General features: G+C 42.1%; 1 protein-coding gene across 4 annotated transcripts in view; it reads right to left on the bottom strand.

The window, feature by feature from the left end:
• NIBAN1 (niban apoptosis regulator 1) overlaps positions 1 to 19,302 on the bottom strand; it is a 215,386-nt gene that overhangs the window by 136,788 nt on the left and 59,296 nt on the right. Inside the window, exon 1 of one of the 4 annotated variants that reach the window (XM_055319228.1) lies at positions 17,925 to 18,277. The exons of the other annotated variants lie outside the window; for them this stretch is intronic. Within the exon in view, the coding sequence (XP_055175203.1) occupies positions 17,925 to 17,979 (55 nt within the window). The 5' untranslated portion in view covers positions 17,980 to 18,277. Of the gene's footprint in view, positions 1 to 17,924; positions 18,278 to 19,302 lie in introns of those variants that run through there. 4 annotated transcript variants of the gene reach the window in all.

Here is a 19,302-nt window from a genome sequence, read left to right as displayed (position 1 = left end):
GGAAATAAGAGCAATTTACTCAGTATCTCAGATTGCAACAAAAGAATTGGATTAGATAACCATCCAAAGGTCCCCTGTAGCTCGTGAATTTTCCATAAATGTTTATTCAAGAGCAGGAATCTAAAAGAAATGTGAGCCACTGACACGAGCCTAATGCAATTTTAACTTTTCTAGTAGCACATTAAAATTTTTAAAAGATTTAACTGATTTTATTTTTATTATTTTTTTAACATTATTTAACATCATTTATTTATTCATGAGAGACAAGAGAGAGAAGCAGAGACACAGGCAGAGGGAGAAGCAGACTCCCTGCAGAGAGCCCGATGTGGGACTCAATCCCAGGACCCCAGGATCACGCCCTAAACTGAAGGCAGATGCTCAACCACTTAGTCACCCAAGTGCCCCAGATTTAACTGATTTTAATTTATTTTATTTATATTTAATGTACTTTATGTATTTATTTAACCCAGTAAGACTCAAGTATTATGACTTCACTATGTAATTACTATTAAATAATATTACTGAGATATTTTACATTTTTCCTTTGTACTAAGTCTTCAAAACCAAATGTTTGTTTTATGCTTGCATCATATCTTAGTTTGGACTAGCCACATTTCAAGTGCTCAACAGCCAAGTTTAGAGGGTTTGGACTTTTCTTACCTAGTAATGCAGTTTACCTTTAAAGCTGAAAAATAGGGCAGCCTGGGTGGCTCAGCAGTGGTTTAGCACCTGCCTTTGGCCCAGGGCGTAATCCTGGAGACCCGGGATTGAGTCCCATATTGGGCTCCCTGCATGGAGCCTGCTTCTCCCTCTCCCTGTGTCTCTGCCTCTCTCTCTGTATCTCTCATGAGTAAATAAATACGATTTTAAAAAAAATAAAGCTGAAAAAATAAAGCTGAACATTTATTTTTTAAATATATTTTTTAAAGAGTTATTTATTTATTTATTTATTTATTTATTTATTTATTTATTTGACAGAGAGAGCACGAGCAGGTGGAGCTGCAGGCAGGGGGAGAGGGAGAAGCAGGCTTCCTGGGAGCAGGAGCGATGGGACTCAGTCCCAGAACCCTGGGATCATGCTCCAACCCGAAGGCAGATGCTTAACCGCCTGAGCCACTCAGGCACTCCAAAACTGAAAATACATTTAAGGTACAAAAGCTATTACTTAAAATGGAAAGGTCAACATATTGAGGGAATGTCAGGGAAGAAGTGATCAAAAAAGGTGATCAAAATTTTCTGATAGAAATCGCCAAATGAAGAGATTACTGAAGGAAGTAAGCTACTACTGAAGGAAGCTGTGTCACATGGAAGGTCGAAAGTTGGACAGAGATGATGTACACCACCTTGAGCGGTTGTTAAAATGTTTATACCTAATCCTTGACTGTCCCTTTTCTCCTACCTGCAGACATAAGCAGGCTGTCTAGTTAAGGTCATCATAGCCCAGGAATAATGGAACCACTAGATCAAGGTTTCCTAATCTGGGGTCTATGGTCCCTTATGGGATCTGCAGATGGAATTCAGGGGGTCTAAAAATTGAAGTGGGGAAAATAACATTTTTATTAACTTCCCACTCAAATTCTGGATTTCCTTCAATTATGAATGGAGGCCACAGACCAGTAGAATTTACCAGTACTTATGACATTTCTTTTCCGGTTTCACTTCTGTTATTGATTTTTTTCTTTAAAATTTTTTTTTAAATTCCAGTTAGTTAACATACAGTGTGATATTAGTTTCAGGTATACGATACAGTAATTCAGTACTTCCATATATCACTCTGTGCTCATCACAAGTGCCTTCCTTAATCCCCATCACCTATTTAACCCATCCCCCACCCCATCCCCTCCAGTAACTTGTGACTTTATCATCAATAGAGATCACAGATGTTTTCACAGCACATCTCATTGGCTGTACATCTTAGGATAGCACTTCATCAAAGTGACAGCAAGTTATTAGACCCACCGTGAAACCTTGTCATTGAATGCATTAATAAAGAAACACATATGTTATTATATCACAGATTTTTAATATACTTTGGTATCTGCATTTCAGTAAAATTGGTTTCTTTTGTAATCCTGTGTATTTTTTTCTCACTTAAAAAATGTTATTCTGAGAGGGGGATCCATAGACTTCACCATATTGCTAAAGGGATCTGTGGCACAATGAACTAGATGGAAAGAGTATGGGTCCCTGGATGACCCACCCCCCCTTCTCTAGCCCACATAGAATCACATGTGGTTTGTGTAATGACTAAAATATAAATTGTTATCCCATCAAGCCATTGAGATTCAGGGAGTATTAGCTTCAGCAGTTGAGCCTGTCCTGACTAATGTGTATAACTGAATTCTGGCTTCAGGCCCTGACAATTGGCTATGACTACAACCAGATTCCAGATACTGGTAAGAGGGCACTGGCAGTGATGTGCTGATAAAGTGAGTCTAAAAAAAAGACCCACTTGCCATGGCTAATTTCAAGCTACCAAAGGGATGCCCATATTCAGCTCTTGCCAGTCAGTGTGAGCTGGCTCCAGCACACCACTGGGACTGCTTTTCCATGACAGTTCCTTGAAATGTCTTGTTATTGTCCTTTCCAGATTTGAGGGGAGGTGTGTGCATGGAATTTTGAGAATTATTGTTTAAAGGCTCCTATTTAAAGTTTTTTTTTTTTTTTAATTTGTATTTATTTATGATAGTCACAGAGAGAGAGAGAGAGAGGCAGAGACACAGGCAGAGGGAGAAGCAGGCTCCATGCACCGGGAGCCCGATGTGGGATTCGATCCGGGGTCTCCAGGATCGCGCCCTGGGCCAAAGGCAGGCGCCAAACCACTGCGCCACCCAGGGATCCCTAAAGGCTCCTATTTAGGGCAGCCCGGGTGGCTCAGCGGTTTAGCGCCGCCTTGGGTCCAGGGCGTGATCCTGGAGACCAAGGATCCAGTCCCGCGTTGGGCTCCCTGCATGGAGCCTGCTTCTCCCTCTGCCTGTGTCTCTGCCTCTCTCTCTCTCTCTCTCTCTCTGTCTCATAAATAAATAAATAAATAAACAAATAAATAAATAAAAGCCTTTAAAAAATAAATAAATAAAGGCTCCTATTTAAACTATTGTGTCTGACTCTTTCATAATGAATAAAGAATACCTTGGATGCAGTAATTTGTACATTCAACAAGCTGTTGAAAAGAATCTAATTAGTACCAATTACAATACTAGAGTGTCCCAACAAATTATAATGCCGTTGCTTCTGTAGAGGCATTTGTGTTTATACACTTTAAACATTAATTAGTTCTCAGAACAAATGGGTGAGATAGGTAGTATTTGGCAGTGTCTGAAAGCCAATTATTTACTCTGGGAAGGCCTGATACCCTAACTGATAGTAAAAGCAAAGTGATTAGCATAATAGTAGGGTCCGGAAATCCAAGAATTGTATCACCTTCATTGCTGACCTCCTTTTACCTCACTGGGTATTCCTGCTGTCCCCATTTTACACATGAGAACCTGAAGGCAGCCAGCTGACAGATCCACAATCTACAGAGAATCCAGCTTCAGATTTGGCAAGTCCTCAGTAGTCTCATGTCTGTTCTTTTTTTTTTTTTTTTAAGATTTTATTTATTTATTCATAAGAGACACAGAGAGAGAGAGGCAGAGACATAGGCAGAGGGAGAAGCAGACTCCTCGCAGGGAGCCCAACGGGGGACTTGATCCTGGGACCCATATCATGCTCTGAGCCAGAGGCAGACGCCCAACCACTGAGCCACCCACAGGTGCCCCCCCCCCCCCGCCCCCCGTCTGTTCTTAAAATGTAAAAGCTCCAGGGGCCTCTGGGTGGCTCGGTCGGTTAAGCATCTGCCTTCAGCTCAGGTCATGGTGTGGGGGTCCTGGGATCCAGCCTCATGGGGGGCTCCCTGCTCACCAGAGAGTCTGCTTCTCTCTTTCCCTCTCCCCTGCTTGTATAATCTCTCTCTGTATCAAATAAATGGATAAAATATTTTTTAAAAATGTGAAAGCTCCATTTATGAGTCTGTTGAGGGTTGTTTCCCAAAAAGAAAGAAAAGATTTATTTATTTATTCATGAGAAAACAGAGGCAGAGACATAGGCAGCAGGGAGCAGGACATGGGACTCGATCCCCAGGATCACGACCTGAGCCGAAGGCAGATGCCCAACCGCTGAGCCACCCAGGCGTCCCTATTTGTTTCATATTATGTTTTGCTAACATTTAGATGAATTTAAATTCCTGGACTCTGCTAATTATAATCTTATCCCCTGGAAATATTCCCTCTGAAAAATGGTCAACTCGTTTAGAATTAAGGTATAGAATCAAGAGCTTAGTAAATGTTTCTGTTTCTATCAAGAAATAAACTATTGGCTTAGCTCATTTAAAGTGGACAAGCCGCTGTTCGAAGCCCATCACGTTGGTACCCCTTTCCATTAAAGAAAAAGCTTCATGAACAAGACCTGGAATTTCTGGAAGAACATTTGACATCCCATTACCTTTTTATTCTGAGACAGTCATTTGCCTGGCACATAGTAGACACTCAATAAATATTAGTGCTTACTGTTACTTTTACTATTATCATTCCTCAGACCAGGAGTTGTCATCTTTATTTAAGAACTGATATCCCAGTTGATGGGCACAGGTCTTAGTCATGCTCTAAAATTCTTATTTATTTTAAGTTTAAACAATATATTTCAATTAATATTACTGATTAAATCCTTCTTTCTAATGAAATCATTTTAAATATTTATACTTCAGATATTATACATTTGCTATCATTGCTAATAAAATTTATCTTTATTCCAACTCCAAGCCTGAATCTGTTTGGCTCAGGCAATTCTTCAGGCATATCTAACTCATTCAAGCATGACTTACATAGGAAATAATTTTTTAAACAAACACTTTAAATCCAAATGGGGGTGGGGGGATCCCTCTGAAGTTTTCTGAGCTAATTATAGAAATTATTACTTGCTCTGTGTGAGCCCCAGAAGTAATGGCACATTCCGCTAAGAACAGTGTCCTTTTTGAAGAAACATCCACAATTTCCCTTAATTTCTGAGTTGATCCTGCTCATCTGTCCTGGACCCAGCCCAGCCCCATGTCAGCAGCTCCTCATACAGATCTGCGCTGCTCCTTTTCCAAGTCAATTGGGATTGTTGGTAGCAGATAGTACAGCTACATTTTCCAACAGATGTTCCAACAGACTTCAAAAACATAGTAGTCATATTGCTCCTTCCTAAAGACTGGGGACAAGAATCATTTTTTATATCCTCTATTTCCCTTCTCATCATGTTCATGTTTTCCTCTGCTTTAGCATATGGAACTATTTATAAAAACTCCTAACATCCTTATCTGCTAATTTCATCATGTCTGTAATTCCTAACTCTGTTTATATTGATAGTTTTTTTTTCTCCCTTAGAGTTATGGATATTTTCCTGCTTTCATTTGCCTCATAATTTTTTATTGGATGCAGGATACTGTGCACTTACATTGCTGAATGTGTAAATTTTTCAACTATGATGAATTCTTTGTTAGAATTATAGACCAATCATTTTAGAAAACATGAGAACTCACACTGCATATAACAGTCACTGAGGGATGTCTGGGTGGCTTAGTTAAGTGATTGCCTTCGGCTCAGGTCATGATCCTAGGGTCTTGGGATCGAGCCCCATGTGGACTCCCTGCTCAGTGGGGAATATGCTTCTCCCTCTCCCTCTGCTCCTCACCCCACTCATGCTCTCTCTCTCAAATAGAGAAATAAAATCTTTTAAAAAATAAAAGACAAAAAACAAAGTCACTGAAATGAATAAAGGAATCCTTAGTAATCACCTATTCCTTAGTCAACTTAAAAGTTTCCACACAGAGATGGTACCAATTTGAAGTAAACATAGAAAAACAATTCAATTGGAGTTCTCATTAGAAAACTCAACTGGGGGATCCCTGGCTGGCGCAGTAGTTTGGTGCCTGCCTTTGGCCCAGGGTGCGATCCTGGAGACCCGGGATCGAATCCCACATCAGGATCCCGGTGCATGGAGCCTGCTTCTCCCTTTGCCTATGTCTCTGCCTCTCTCTCTCTCTCTCTCTCTGTGACTATCATAAATAAATAAAATTTAAAAAAAGAAAAAAAAAAAAGAAAACTCAACTGGGGGACGCCTGGGTGGTTCAACAGTTAAGTGTCTGCCTTTGGCTCAGGGAGTGATCCTTGAGTCCCACATTGGGCTCCCTGCATGGAGCCTGCTTCTCCCTCTGCCTATGTCTCTGCCTCTCTCTCTGTCTTTCTCTGTGTCTCTCATGAATAAATAAATAAAATCTTTAAAAAAAAAAAAGAAAACTCCAACTGCAAAGAAATAGCTATCTCTGTTCTTGTTTTGTTTTGTTTTTATTTTTAAAGATTTTATTTATTTATTTGAGAGAGAGTATGTGAGTGAGAGAGAGAGAGAGAGAAGGAACAGGGGGAGGGGAGGAGAAGGTGAAGCAGACTCCCCACTAAGCAGGAAGCCTGACTCAGGGCTTGATCCCAGAGTACTGGGATCATGACCTTAGCCAAAGGCAGCTACTTAACCAACTGAGCCACCCAAGCACCTCTTAAGTTTTTATTTTATTTCCAGTTAGTTAACATACAGTGTTATATTACTTTCAGTCATACAACATAGTGATTCAACACTTCCATACCTCACCCAATGCTCATCACAAATACACTCTTTAATCCCCACCACCTGTTTCACCCATCCCCCACCACCCTCCCCTCTGGAAACTATCAGTCTGTTTCTTGATTTCTGTCTCTCTCTTTTTCCCTCTTTGCTCACTTGTCTTATGGGTGTGTATTTTTTTTTTTTTTAGACTTTTATACAGAATGTTGAACTTTGTTCAGGCATGCAATTAAATTACTTAAGATCAGTTTGATTCATCTGAGGTTTGCTTTTACATTTATTATTAGAGCAGGTCCAAAACAGTCTCACAGGGCTAATTTCTGCTCACTATTACTGAAGACTCTATACAATGACCTATGTATTATAACCTCTTCCTATTTTGGATGATGGAAACATGAACTATTCCCAGCTCTGGATGAGCTCCAGGAATCGTTTGGCCCTCTAAATCCAAAGAAACACAATCTTCTGTTCTAGAAAATGGTCTTGTATTATTTCCTTAGTAAATTTCTCCATTTTCTTTGTTCTTTATTTTGTGGGACTTCTGTGAGTCACATATTAAAGTTTTTGGATTGACCCTTTAACCTTTTTTTAATTGTCTCTTCTATCTTCCCTCATTTGGTCTTTCTTTTTTATTTTCTGCAAGATTCCCTCAACTTTATTTTCCAAAGCAACGACTGGATTTTTTAAAATTCTGATCCTCATATTTTTAATTTCCAAGAGGTATTTTTTATCTACCACTGTCATTTCTTTATTGAACCCTAAACTTGTTTTACAAACCCAATGCTTCTCTTATTTTTAAGGTTCATTGCAGTTTTTAAATTTTTTCTCCTTTCATTCATTTATGAAGCAAATACTTATTGATAGTCAACCATGTACCAGATGCTGATCTATTTGCTGAGAATATAGCAGTGAATCAAAACAAAGGCTCTGCTTTAATGGTGTTAACATTGTGGTAATGGTAGGCAAGTAATACAAAATTAATGAATGAACATATCATACATCTGTTGGTAATAAATGTTTTGAGGAATTCCCTCCCATCAAACTCTTCTCCCTCTTGCTCACTACACTCCAGCTATACTACCTGTTCTTCAGTACCTTCAAGTGCCATCTTCTCCTTCTCCTTTTTTTTTTCCTTCTCCTTCTATATGCTGATCTCTCCACACAAAATATTCTTCTCCTGGTTCTTCATATGGATAGCAACTTATTATCTTCCTGAGCACCACATCTTAAGTATATCTCATTTCCTTGCCTTATCACTGCCATCAGTACCCTCTTTTTTTTTTTTTCTTTAAGATTTTGTTTATTTATTCATGAGAGGCACGGAGAAAGGGGCAGAGACACAGGAGAGGGAGAAGCAGGCTCCATGCAGGGAGCCTGATGTGGGACTCAATCCCGGGACTCTAGGATGACGCTCTGGGCCAAAGGCAGGTGCTAAACCGCTGAGCCACCCCAGGGATCCCCCCTGTCATCAGTACCCTCTTAATTCCCTTCATGATAGGTATCAAAACTTGTAATGCTGTTTATCCTTTTAATTCCTTTCATGAATTGTAATGTTGGTTATTTATTTAATAGTCATTCAGGCTTCTTCCTTGGTAACTGAACTTGATTTTGTCCAGGTATCTAAGATCCTTTCTACAGCCATGTGCTTCAAAGAAATTTGACCTTGGCTCTAGTCCAGGGATGAATCTGGATTAGTTTAACCAAATCATGGTAATTCCATATACTTGCCAGTGATGGCTTAGGAAGGAATGTGTGACCCAATTTCTGATCAGTGGAATATAAGGCAGAGTCTCCTGGTAAGGCATCTGGGAAAAGTTCGCTCTTATAAAGAGATTCAAGGAATAGATAGTCCTCTTTTTAGCCCATGGGGTACTGAATTACCTAATGGGATATTTTTTGCTGCTCCAGTCATCTTTTAACCATAAGAAGAGCTAGTGCATGGAGAGTAGAAAGATAAACCTTTAGTGATACCACCGCACTAAATTAGTCTATCTATATACTTTATGTTCCCATGAGCTCTTCTTAAGGCATCTACTAGATAATGAGCCTCAACCACCAGAGAGATATCAATATAAGTAAGGATAGATATATTAAGCAATACTTACTTGTAGAACAAGAGTAAATAAGAAAAGAATATAATCATCACATACTCCAACATTGTAAAATCATTACATAAAATTAGAGAGTTCAGATAGCAACTACAAAAATTGTGTTACTGTGTGACAGAGTGATAGTAAAACTTGATCAGATTCAGGATCAATACTTTTGTCAAGACTATAGGTTGTGCCATGATCTTCATTTGGAGGCACGTAAGATCTCATTCTCTTTTTATGATGTTGGTAGCCATTGTTGCTCATTGCTGGGACCCATGAATTCACCAGGGGTTGAAAAATGGTGATATTCTAATTACGTCATTTTGTTTTCATCTATTAGCTATAACAATTTCATAGAATGGTATTTTTTAAATCTCTAGTTTTGTTACCTCGTATTAGAGTTCACATAGCAAAGGCAGGATAAAATGTAGAAAATACATATTTTTTCCTAGTTCTATCCATTAAATACGTCCAGAAACAATATCTATAAGAAGCCTTGATTTCTTTAGTGGGAAATGATAGTTAAAAAGGTTTAAAAATGCTTTATGGGTGATAAAACCACAAGGTAACATAAGGAAGTCATGACTCCAAAGTCTAGGATGAGTGGTATGTATGGTTGCTTGTTGTGGTAACCCCTATGGAAGCACAACTCATGATACTCATCACTTTGTGCAGTTCCCTCCTCTTGAATCTGGGCTGGACTTAAGACTTGCTTTAACCAATAAAATATAGCAGGGTAATCCCATGGCATTCCAGGCGAGCCTTCTAGAAGCTTGGCACTCTTAGAAACCCTGACTTATCATTTAAAAAGCCCAGGGGCACCTGGGTCGCTCAGTGGTTGAATGTCTGCCTTTGGCTCAGGTCCTGATCCAGGGTTGGGATTGAGTTCCGCATTAGGATCCCTGTGCCTATGTCTCTGCCTCTCTTTCTGTGTTTCTCATGAATAAATAAATAAAATCTTTTAAAAAATTGAAATAAAATTAAAAGCCCAATACCCATTAGGAGAGAACACGTAGAAAGGCCACCTGGAGAGACAGAAATCCTTCCCATTTGAGTCTGGCTACCAGCCAATCCACCAGCTGAATGTAGCCACAGGAATGACCACCTGTGAAATAGAAGATGTAGAACCAGCTGAACCCAGGACAGATAGCAGATTTGTGAGTAAATAAACCATTGTTTTAAGAGCCAGTGTCTTCTGGGGGTAATTTGTTAGGCAGGATAGATATCTAAAAATAGTGGCTATTGTAGGAGAAACAAAGTAGTTTAGGATTGGGATGGAGTACATGGAGGTTTCTGAAATGGTTGGTGAAGTTCTTTCCACTTCTTGACCTGGGTGATGGCCATGAGGATATTTGTGTTATAGTGATTCACTAAGCTATACATTTGATTTGTGTGTTTTTCTGAACCTGTGTTTTATGTTAAATAAAAATAAGGTTTTTTTTAAAAAGATTTTATTTATTTATTTATGAGCGACAGAGAGAGAGGGGGAGGGCAGAGACACAAGCAGGCCCCATGCAGGGAGCCCTACATGGGTCTCGATCTTGGGTCTCCAGGATCACACCTTCTGGGCTGCAGGCGACGCCAAACCCCTGCGCCACCGGGGCTGCCCAAATAAAAACAGTTTTAAAAGAAGAAAGAGTGGGGCAGCCCGGGTGGCTCAGCGGTTTAGCACCGCCTTCAGCCCAGGGCCTGACCCTGGAGACCCGGGATCTAGTCCCACGTCATGCTCACAGCATGGAGCCTGCTTCTCCCTCTGCTTCTCCCTCTGCCTGTGTCTCTGCCTCTATCTTTCTCTCTCTGTCTCTCATGAATAAATAAATAAAATCTTAAAAGAAGAAGAAGAAGAAGAAAGAGGGATGCCTGGGTGGCTCAGCAGTTGGGCGTCTGCCTTTGGCTCAAGGCGTGATCCCAGAGTCCCAGGACTGATTGAGTCCCCCATTGGGCTTCCTGCATGGAGCCTGCTTCTCCCTCTGCCTATGCCTCTGCCTCTCTCTCTCTCTCTGTGTCTCTCATAAATAAACAAATAAAATCTTAAAAAATATAATAAAAGAAGAAAGAAAATCCACATAGCTTGGTATAGAGACATTTACTTTTCCTCCAGACTACGGACTTTTCAAAAATCGTTTAGGAGCTCCTAGTTAAAACTACTAATATATTCTAATTCTACAGACATCAATATCCACACATCAAGCACGGAAATACAAATTTCTTTGGGTCCCAGAGCTTGCAATTTGCAAAACTGAATTAATTGCTTTCATATCTCTAAATCTTTCCTCCTTAAAGTGAGAAAAAATATGTATTCCAAAGAAAAAAAGAAGAGAAGCAGCAGCAGCACTTTTATAAGCTGGCCTGCATTTTCTTACTGGCAGCAACTTACTAGTCTCTTTTTTAAAATGAATTTTCCAGTGTCAAAGGAGAAAATCTGTATTGCATTTGGGGTTTTGTGCATGAGTGTGTGTGTGTGTGTGTGTGTGTGTGTGTGCGCGCGCGCACGCGTGCTTTAGTTTGGAACTGTTAGAATTTTAGCTTTCATGTCCTGTTTTTCTAAAATGCTTTAAAAAGACTGTAGCATCTGAATTGCATTCTTTTATTCTTTTGTCTTTACTTCGGACTTCATTTCCCATTTCCCAGTGCAAACTGCTGTATGTACCTTTTTTCTTAGAGTGATGTTACCTCACCTTACTGACCAAATAAATTAAAATTTCTAATTAGGAGATTAAAATTCACTGCCATAATTCACACTGAATATTTTGTAAAATTTTCACAGTACATTTATTTTAATTGGATTAGAAACTATTACAAATTGAGCTTCTGCTGTTGCATTTTCCACCTGGGAACCCAGTTCAGACCTTCCCAAAGATTACAATAGAGTAAAACTACAATCAGTTCAGTAGTCCAGCAAAAATAAATAGAATAATAAAAAGAATTACTATTGTCATTTTAGTAATTATTATTACAAAAGCACCACTGATGATGTGGCCCCCTCAGAGCCAAAATCCACAGAAAAAAGAAGTGGTTCATTGAGACCAGATCTTGATTCAATGTCTGACTCTATGAGAGGTTCATTAAGACATGAACTGGAACCCAGGAGGGAAGGTCACTGTTTCTTCCATAAGCATAGGGGAAAATGTTATTTGTCTCAGTCTAGTATGTCTTTATTTTTGATAATCCTAAGAAACTCTCAATTCATCCTAAATTCCCAAAGTCTTGGTTTCCATTTACAAAGACTATTGCCACTAGAAATTACCAATGGGCAATATGTTTCCTCATCAGAAACTCCTGCTACCTTCATCAGTGGTTTGGCCTGCTTACTGGCATTATTTGTGATCAATATACGTTTGTGCATTATTTACACTGGGTCCTCTCCTTCTTTCTCTCATCCCTCTTATTCCTACCCAGGGGCTCCAGTTCCTCACTTCCCAGGAGAATGCATTCATTTCTATTAATTAGGAACAAAAACAGACACTAATGGCCTCATCTTTACCCACTTCCTATTTTAATCAGTTTTTAAAAATATTTTATCTATTTATTCATGAGAGACACACAGAGAGAGAGAGAGGCAGAGACACAGGCAGAGGGAGAAGCAGGCTCCATACGGGGAGCCTGATGCGGGACTTGATCCCAGGACCCCGGGATCATGCCCTGAGCCAAAGGCAGACACTCCCTGACCCAACCAGGTGTCCTTGATCAATTTTTCTTAAAGGGGACTCAGTATGGCAGCTCTTAGTGTGTTGGTTATAACACTTTGGTGCACAAGTACAGAAGGTAATTGTATTAGAATAGGATTTGTGTGTGGATAATAGTAACACAGATAACACTGGCTTAAATAAGAGAACTTTATTCTTCTCTTATTAAGTAAACTCAGTACTGATATGGAGGTTCTACTACATGAGGTCTTCAGGAACCTAAGCTCCTTCTGTCCACTTACTTCACTCTGCATGAACTCCATCTTTTTTTTTTTTTTAAGATTTTATTTATTTATTCATGAGAGACACAGAGACACAGGCAGAGGGAGAAGCAGGCTCCGTGCAGGGAGCCTGAGGTGGGACCCGATCCCAGTTCGCAGGGATCACACCCCAAGCTGCAGGTGGCGCTAAACCGCTGCGCCACCAGGGCTGCCCTGCATGAACTCCATCTTAAAAGCACATGTCAGGAATGCCTGGGTGGCTCAGTCAGTGAAGCATCCAACTCTTGATTTTAGCTCAGGTAATGAGATCTCAGGGTCGTGCGATCAAGCCTTACATCAGGCTCCATACTGGGCATGGAACCTGCCTAATATTCTCTCTCTGCCCCTCTGTCTGTCCTCCCCCAACTCACACATATACTCTCTCTAAAAAACAAAAACAAAAACAAAACAAAAAAAACAAAGAACAAAACTTTTTAAAAAGCAGGGAAGAATGATATTGAGGGGTAACGGGTAACTAGCACTCTCTACCACCCCAACTGAAAGAGGACTTAGTATATTACACAACATGAGTACCCCAGGTAGGATAGGCAGGTGATCAGCAAGATGTGCCAGGGCTCCAGCTTCTCTTCTCTGACGTTGGCCAAGCAGTACTCCAAAGTTGGCTATGTCTTTGAGCTAGCTGCCTCCTTACTCAGTAGTTCCAGGCATCACATTCAGATGCCACAAAATCCAAAAGAAGAAGGGGAAGAAGAATATGTCTCTACCCTTTGTCTCTTTTCTTTAAAAAGGGAAGAAAACTTTCTTAGGAGCAGTTAGCAAACTTCTCTTCAAGCCTCACTGGCCAGACTAAATCACAACCCCCATGCCTTGTATAATCGTCAGCAGGAGAACACACCACCATGATAAGCATAGACCAATCAGCAGACACCCCTCAAAGGCCATACATGGGGTGAGCTTCTCTGAATCATAGGACTTACACAGAGTATGTTCAATACTGAAATAAAATTGGGGTTCTGTTTGAATGGGGAAAGGAAGTTGAGTTGACACCCAACTGTGCCTACCACACTTCATATCCTAACTTCCCATTACAATAAACTGTCATTTCTAGCCAGAGAAATTGTACTCTCAGATTACTTCATCATAATTATCTTTATAAATCCTTATAAATCAGATCAATTCTTATGCCCATCCCCTACCTACAAATTCTGACTAAAGAATAAACCAACATGTGTAATAATATACATCTAGATTAAGTGGACTGCAAATGTACAGTTTGCAGTCAATAACTATCTTCCATTCACCTTGTCCATAGAGATGTGTCACTCCAGATACTGTTATCAGCATAAATTTCATAGAAAGCCACCTAAGTTAACCCTTACAGTATAAATATGAGAAAATCTCCCTAAGAGAAATACATGTTGGGTTTTTTTTAAAGACTATATTTATTTATTCATGAGACAAGAGAGAGGCAGAGACATAGAGGGAGAAGCAAGCAAGCAGGGACCCCGATGTGAGACTCGATCTCCAGACTGGGGATCACACCCTGAGCCAAAGGCAGATGCTCAACCGCTGAGCCACCCAGGCATCCCAACACTTTTTTTTTTTTTTTTTTTTAAGATTTTATTTATTTATTCACAAGAGACCTAGGCAGAGAGAGAAGCAGGTTCCATGCAGGGAGCTCAATACGGGACTCGATCCCTGGACTCCAGGATCATGCCCTGGGCGTAAAGACAGGCACTCAACCACTGAGCCACCCAGGCGTCCCATATTGTTTTTAAGCTGAAACTCCTTTCCTACTTTATAATCATCAGATCACTGACGAGCATTTCATTGGAAGCCACCAGGCCCTCACAGGAAAAGTCTGACAAAAGTATGCAATAATAAATCTAGAAAAAGACTGTTTTCCTGCTACTTGCTGTTCCTGGGCCTAGAGGAGTCCACCAGCCCCGACCAGACCTGTGAATGCCACCATTCTCAGTTGTAGCTCTGATTTCCCAGTACTTTTCTGACATTCCACAGGACTTCTGTAGGGCGGTTTTCAGGTTCATTTTTCTTTTGATTCATTATGAACAACCCAATGGCAATTTTAAAGATTTATCTTTATTTATTTATGATAGACATAGAGAGAGAGAGAGAGAGAGAGAGAGAGGCAGAGACACAGGCAGAGGGAGAAGCAGGCTCCATGCCGGGAGCCTGACGCGGGACTCAATCCCGGGACTCCAGGATGACGCCCTAGGCCAAAGGCAGGCGCGAAACCACTGAGCCACCCAGGGATCCCCCGCAATGGCAATTTTAAAAAGGAAAGACAATTCTTGCTCAAACAGGAAGACATGGTATGTTTTAAAGCTAGAGTTGACCTGTTTGCATAGCGAAGTTTAGAAAGTAAAAGAAAACATGGCATAAAGAGAAAAGTACCCTAAATTGGTCACCAATGACTGGATTATTTGAGCTTTCCTTCTCATTAAAAAAAAGACCCTTTTAAGTCAGTGCTAAAAACATCACTGAAGGTTAACAGATGACACTGTTCATTTGATTAGAAGGAGGTCTTACTATTATTTATGCGTTGAAACATCTTGATGAAGTGAAGTCACTGAAATTTTCTAGAAGCAATACTAAAAATTTATTCTGTGGTAAGAAACAGGAGTGTGGGAGTAATTTTCAAAGCATCTTTAGAAACGAAGTAATTCCTTAATACTTCTGATATCCTTTTACCCGGAAATTTACTAAATCCTAAAAAATAATGTATTTTTGAAACAGCCATGTGACGAACATCACTATTAATACAAGTTTTGATGCACACAAACTAAACATCAGCTGTTAAATGATTTGTCTAAAAGTATAAGCTGATTCAGACTCATTAGCATGCCAGAAGTACAGCTGCTTTAACACATACAAGATTAAGCCAACAAAACTCACTCCAAATATACTGACTAGTTATTCTCCATATGTTAGCAAAGTTTATCAAGCTTGAAGGAAAGTTCTTGAATCAGCTCTAGGAGCTTTCAAATCTCTAACAGTTTACTGGCAGCCACTTTATGAGAAACAGGTCATAAAATTGTATCTAAACTTTACTGTCATATTTTCAATTGTTCTGTTTACAATTAGATCAGAACTTGAGAAGATGCATGGGCTAAATGATGGGCAAAGTGGAGAAGACAGGATGATTTTTTTTTTTTCAGGGATCTGGGGCTTCAAAACCATCAGGAAATCACAGCCCCATGACCTTCATGTGCTCATGCAGTAACAATTCAGAACGCCATGCATTTTTCCAATGCTCTTTTCTCTTTTGGCAAGACTAGTATTCTCAAATGAGGCAACGTCTCAGTTTCTCTGGAGGTATTCTAACTTTAACTCTTCTCTTCCCTCTGCCTCTACATACCTTGAAAGTGCCCTCCCAAAGAATAAGATAAAAATTGAACAAGACTTGTGGATGTGGGGATCCCTGGGTGGCGCAGCGGTTTAGCGCCTGCCTTTGGCCCAGGGCACGATCCTGGAGACCCGGGATCGAATCCCACGTCAGGCTCCCGGTGCATGGAGCCTGCTTCTCCCTCTGCCTGTGTCTCTGCCTCTCTCTCTCTCTCTGTGTGACTATCATAAATAAATAAAAATTTAAAAAAAGAAAGAAAGAAAAAAAAAAGACTTGTGGATGTAATGACTGTTATCCAATCTGCAATAGTTTTATTCATTCAGAGCATATCTGTTACAAGTCTTTCCTGTGCACTAGCCATCTCATACTTTCGTATGTACAATCATTTAATTTCGCAATAAAATAAAAGCTAACATGTTTTCTTTTCACATGAATACAGTGCTTGCAGCAGCAGCAACAACTGTCATGACCATGAAGTCTTCAAAAACATGAATCCCTTACATTGCTGGACTTTCAATTATTACTGTAGATGGCCACGATTCAACGTCAGGTGTTTTTAAGCTTCGTGGTGAAATAAAGTCTTCTAAAATAAATGGCATAACCATACTTTGCAAATAACTAAATGCAAACCCCTTCTGACTATGTCCTACTACAGTTTTTTCCGTTCCTTACAACGAGCACATAGCCAAATTTGTAAGACTCAAGGCGGCCTTAGTTTAGCTGTGTTGCTAATATAAATAAGTCATCCATCTTTCTCCCATTTTAAATAAACGACAGCAAAAGAATACCTGTCCAAGTTTTATCCCCTGACAATGGGTTGTTGATGGTCCTCTACCTCCAGAAGCACCAGAGCAGGAGGAAGAATCTGGAAAGTCAATTACGTTGCTCTCAAGTGCCCTGATTTGATATCCGTTTAAAATGGTTTTAAACTGAAAACAAGTATGGAATAAGGACACTAAATAAATGCTTTCCTTGTAGGAAAGGTTCAGGGGCCAGAAAGAGAAGAACTTAAACAGGATGAACTTAACCACTTCTTTACAGAATTGGGGTTAAAACTTAGAGCTCAATACGTAGTTTAGAAGGTATTGCTAAAGATAGAAAATCACTAAATTCGTAAGATAACCCAATGTTAGGTAGTGGTTGCGGACAAGGTTGCCAGGGAGGAAGGGACCAGGGCCAAGTACACCCAGGAGATAGAGTCATGATTTTCTGCAGTTTCAATTCAGTTTGTTGGGTTTTTTTTTTTTTTTTCTTCCTGCCTGTAGTGAGTCACCGTATCTCTGGAAGTCTCCCCAAATGAGTTTGTCTCCATCTATAACTTTAGCAACTGTTAACGGAATACGCCAATGTTCCTCTTTTGCCTTGCCCCCATCTCCGGGGAGGGAAAAGGAACCGTACGACCTGGGAGCCTCACGACACGGTCCTTTCTGCTTCTGACGAAATCACCCCACAAGCCATCTGAAAGTTCCAGTGAAGCTCTGGCCGACGCGTCCTTTTGCAAAACCAGGCCAACCTTACCGGCAGGGAAATTCTGCTTTAGGGGCCGGGAATCCCCCGGGAAGTCTCCAGCAACCAGGGATATCCCCGCGGCTCCCCTCGAGGCAAGTCCAGAGAGAGCTCGGAACCGAGGGGAGCGCGCGAGGCCACGCCGGGCCCGCACCTGCCGCGACCCCGAGGGGCGCAGCGCAGCGCAGCGCAGCCGAGCGGCCCGCGCCCCCTCCCCGCCGCCTGCACCTGCCCCCGCGGGCGTGCGGCCGCACCTCCCGGAGCATCCCCGGCCCGGGCCCCGGCGGCCGCGGAGGAAGGGGGCCCCCGCGGTCCCCGCGCCCGCAGGTGGCCGCCGCAGGTGGAAGCGCCCGCGCGACGCGCCCCGGGGCCGGGTGGGCGCGGCGGTGCGGGCCCGGGCGGGAAGCCCCGCGCGTACCTCGGATGTAGGTGCACTTGCCCTCGTCCAGCAGGCTGGAGGCCGAGCCGCCCATGGCGGCGGTGCGGGCGGTGCCCCCCGGCGGCGCCGACAGCTCCCGAGGTCGCGGCCACGGCGCACCCCGCTCTGCAGTCAGAGGAGAAACTTCCTCCGCGAGGCGCCGCCTTCTGGGGCGCCTCCTCCAGGCCCGCGCCCTCCGAGGATCTGTGGGCAGGCCCGGGGCTGTCTTCCCGCCCTCGCTCCCCTGGGGAGCTCGGGGGCGGGGGGGGGGGGTGTCCAGCCTGGAAAGACCGGCTCCTGCCGTCTCCGTGCCGCCCTTTGCGGCTCCTCCCCGCCGGCCACGGGCAGCCGAGGAACACCTCCGGCTAGGTGGGCAATTCCCCTAGGGGCTGCCAACCTTTGGGAGCTGGAACCTTCCCCACTGACGAGCCACCAGGTGGAATTCAGGACCCCGTTGCTTTGCACGCCCTCGGGTATAAGAAACAGCCGTTCTCAAGAACCGCCTAAGAGGTTGTTAGAAGTTGTTAGAAATGCAAAAAAAAATTGCAGCCCCCGCACCCCCTCTGTGACCCGTCTACACACGCGTACGTGCGCACCTGCGCGCACACACCCTGCACCCCAATTAGAAACTCCAGGAGTGGGGCCCAGCAATCTGAGTTTTCACAGGCACGCCAGGTAACGCTGATGCCTGCTGAAGTTTGAGAACCGACAGTAAACTGTACCTTCCTGTAGCTAGAAAGATGGGCCAAGGAGGGGGTGTGGAAATGAAGGGGGGGGGGGAGAAAAACAGGAAAAACCTAAGCCTGGGTCCTGCAATATGTTCTCAGTCCTGAAACTTCTGAAGACCCCATCAAAGTCTGTTCTTGCACCTTTAGATCCAGTCCTCCCCCTTGACAAACTGAAAATAGTTCATTAGAAAGGGCATCTATGGGACGCCTGAGCACCTGCCTTTGGCTCAGGGTGAGATCCTGGAGTCCCCGGATGGACTCCCACATTGGGCTCCCTGCATGGAGCCTGCTTCTCCCTCTGCCTGTGTCTCTGCCTCTCTCTCTGTGGGTGTCTCTCATGAATGAATAAATAAAATCTTAGAAGAAGAAGAAGAAGAAGAAGAAGAAGAAGAAGAAGAAGAAGAAGAAGAAGAAGAAGAAGAAGAAGAAAGAAAGAAAGAAAGAAAGAAAGAAAGAAAGAAAGAAAGAAAGAAAGAAAGGGCATCTATTCTTTTTCCCACAACTACTATTTAGCTTGGCAACCTCTCCCAAATAACACTCAACTGGGGCAGGAGGGTCACCATGCATTTCTTCCTATTCTTAGTAATCAGATTTTTAGTGATTCCTATTGACTTAACCTCCAAGGTCACATGGTCTGTACACACAAGAAC

The sequence above is a fragment of the Nyctereutes procyonoides genome, unplaced genomic scaffold (assembly GCF_905146905.1).
Source record: "Nyctereutes procyonoides isolate TBG_1078 unplaced genomic scaffold, NYPRO_anot_genome, whole genome shotgun sequence".
Classification (NCBI taxonomy): domain Eukaryota; kingdom Metazoa; phylum Chordata; class Mammalia; order Carnivora; family Canidae; genus Nyctereutes; species Nyctereutes procyonoides.
Note: the sequence above shows the minus strand (reverse complement) of the source record. Positions and strands in the feature narration are given on the sequence as shown.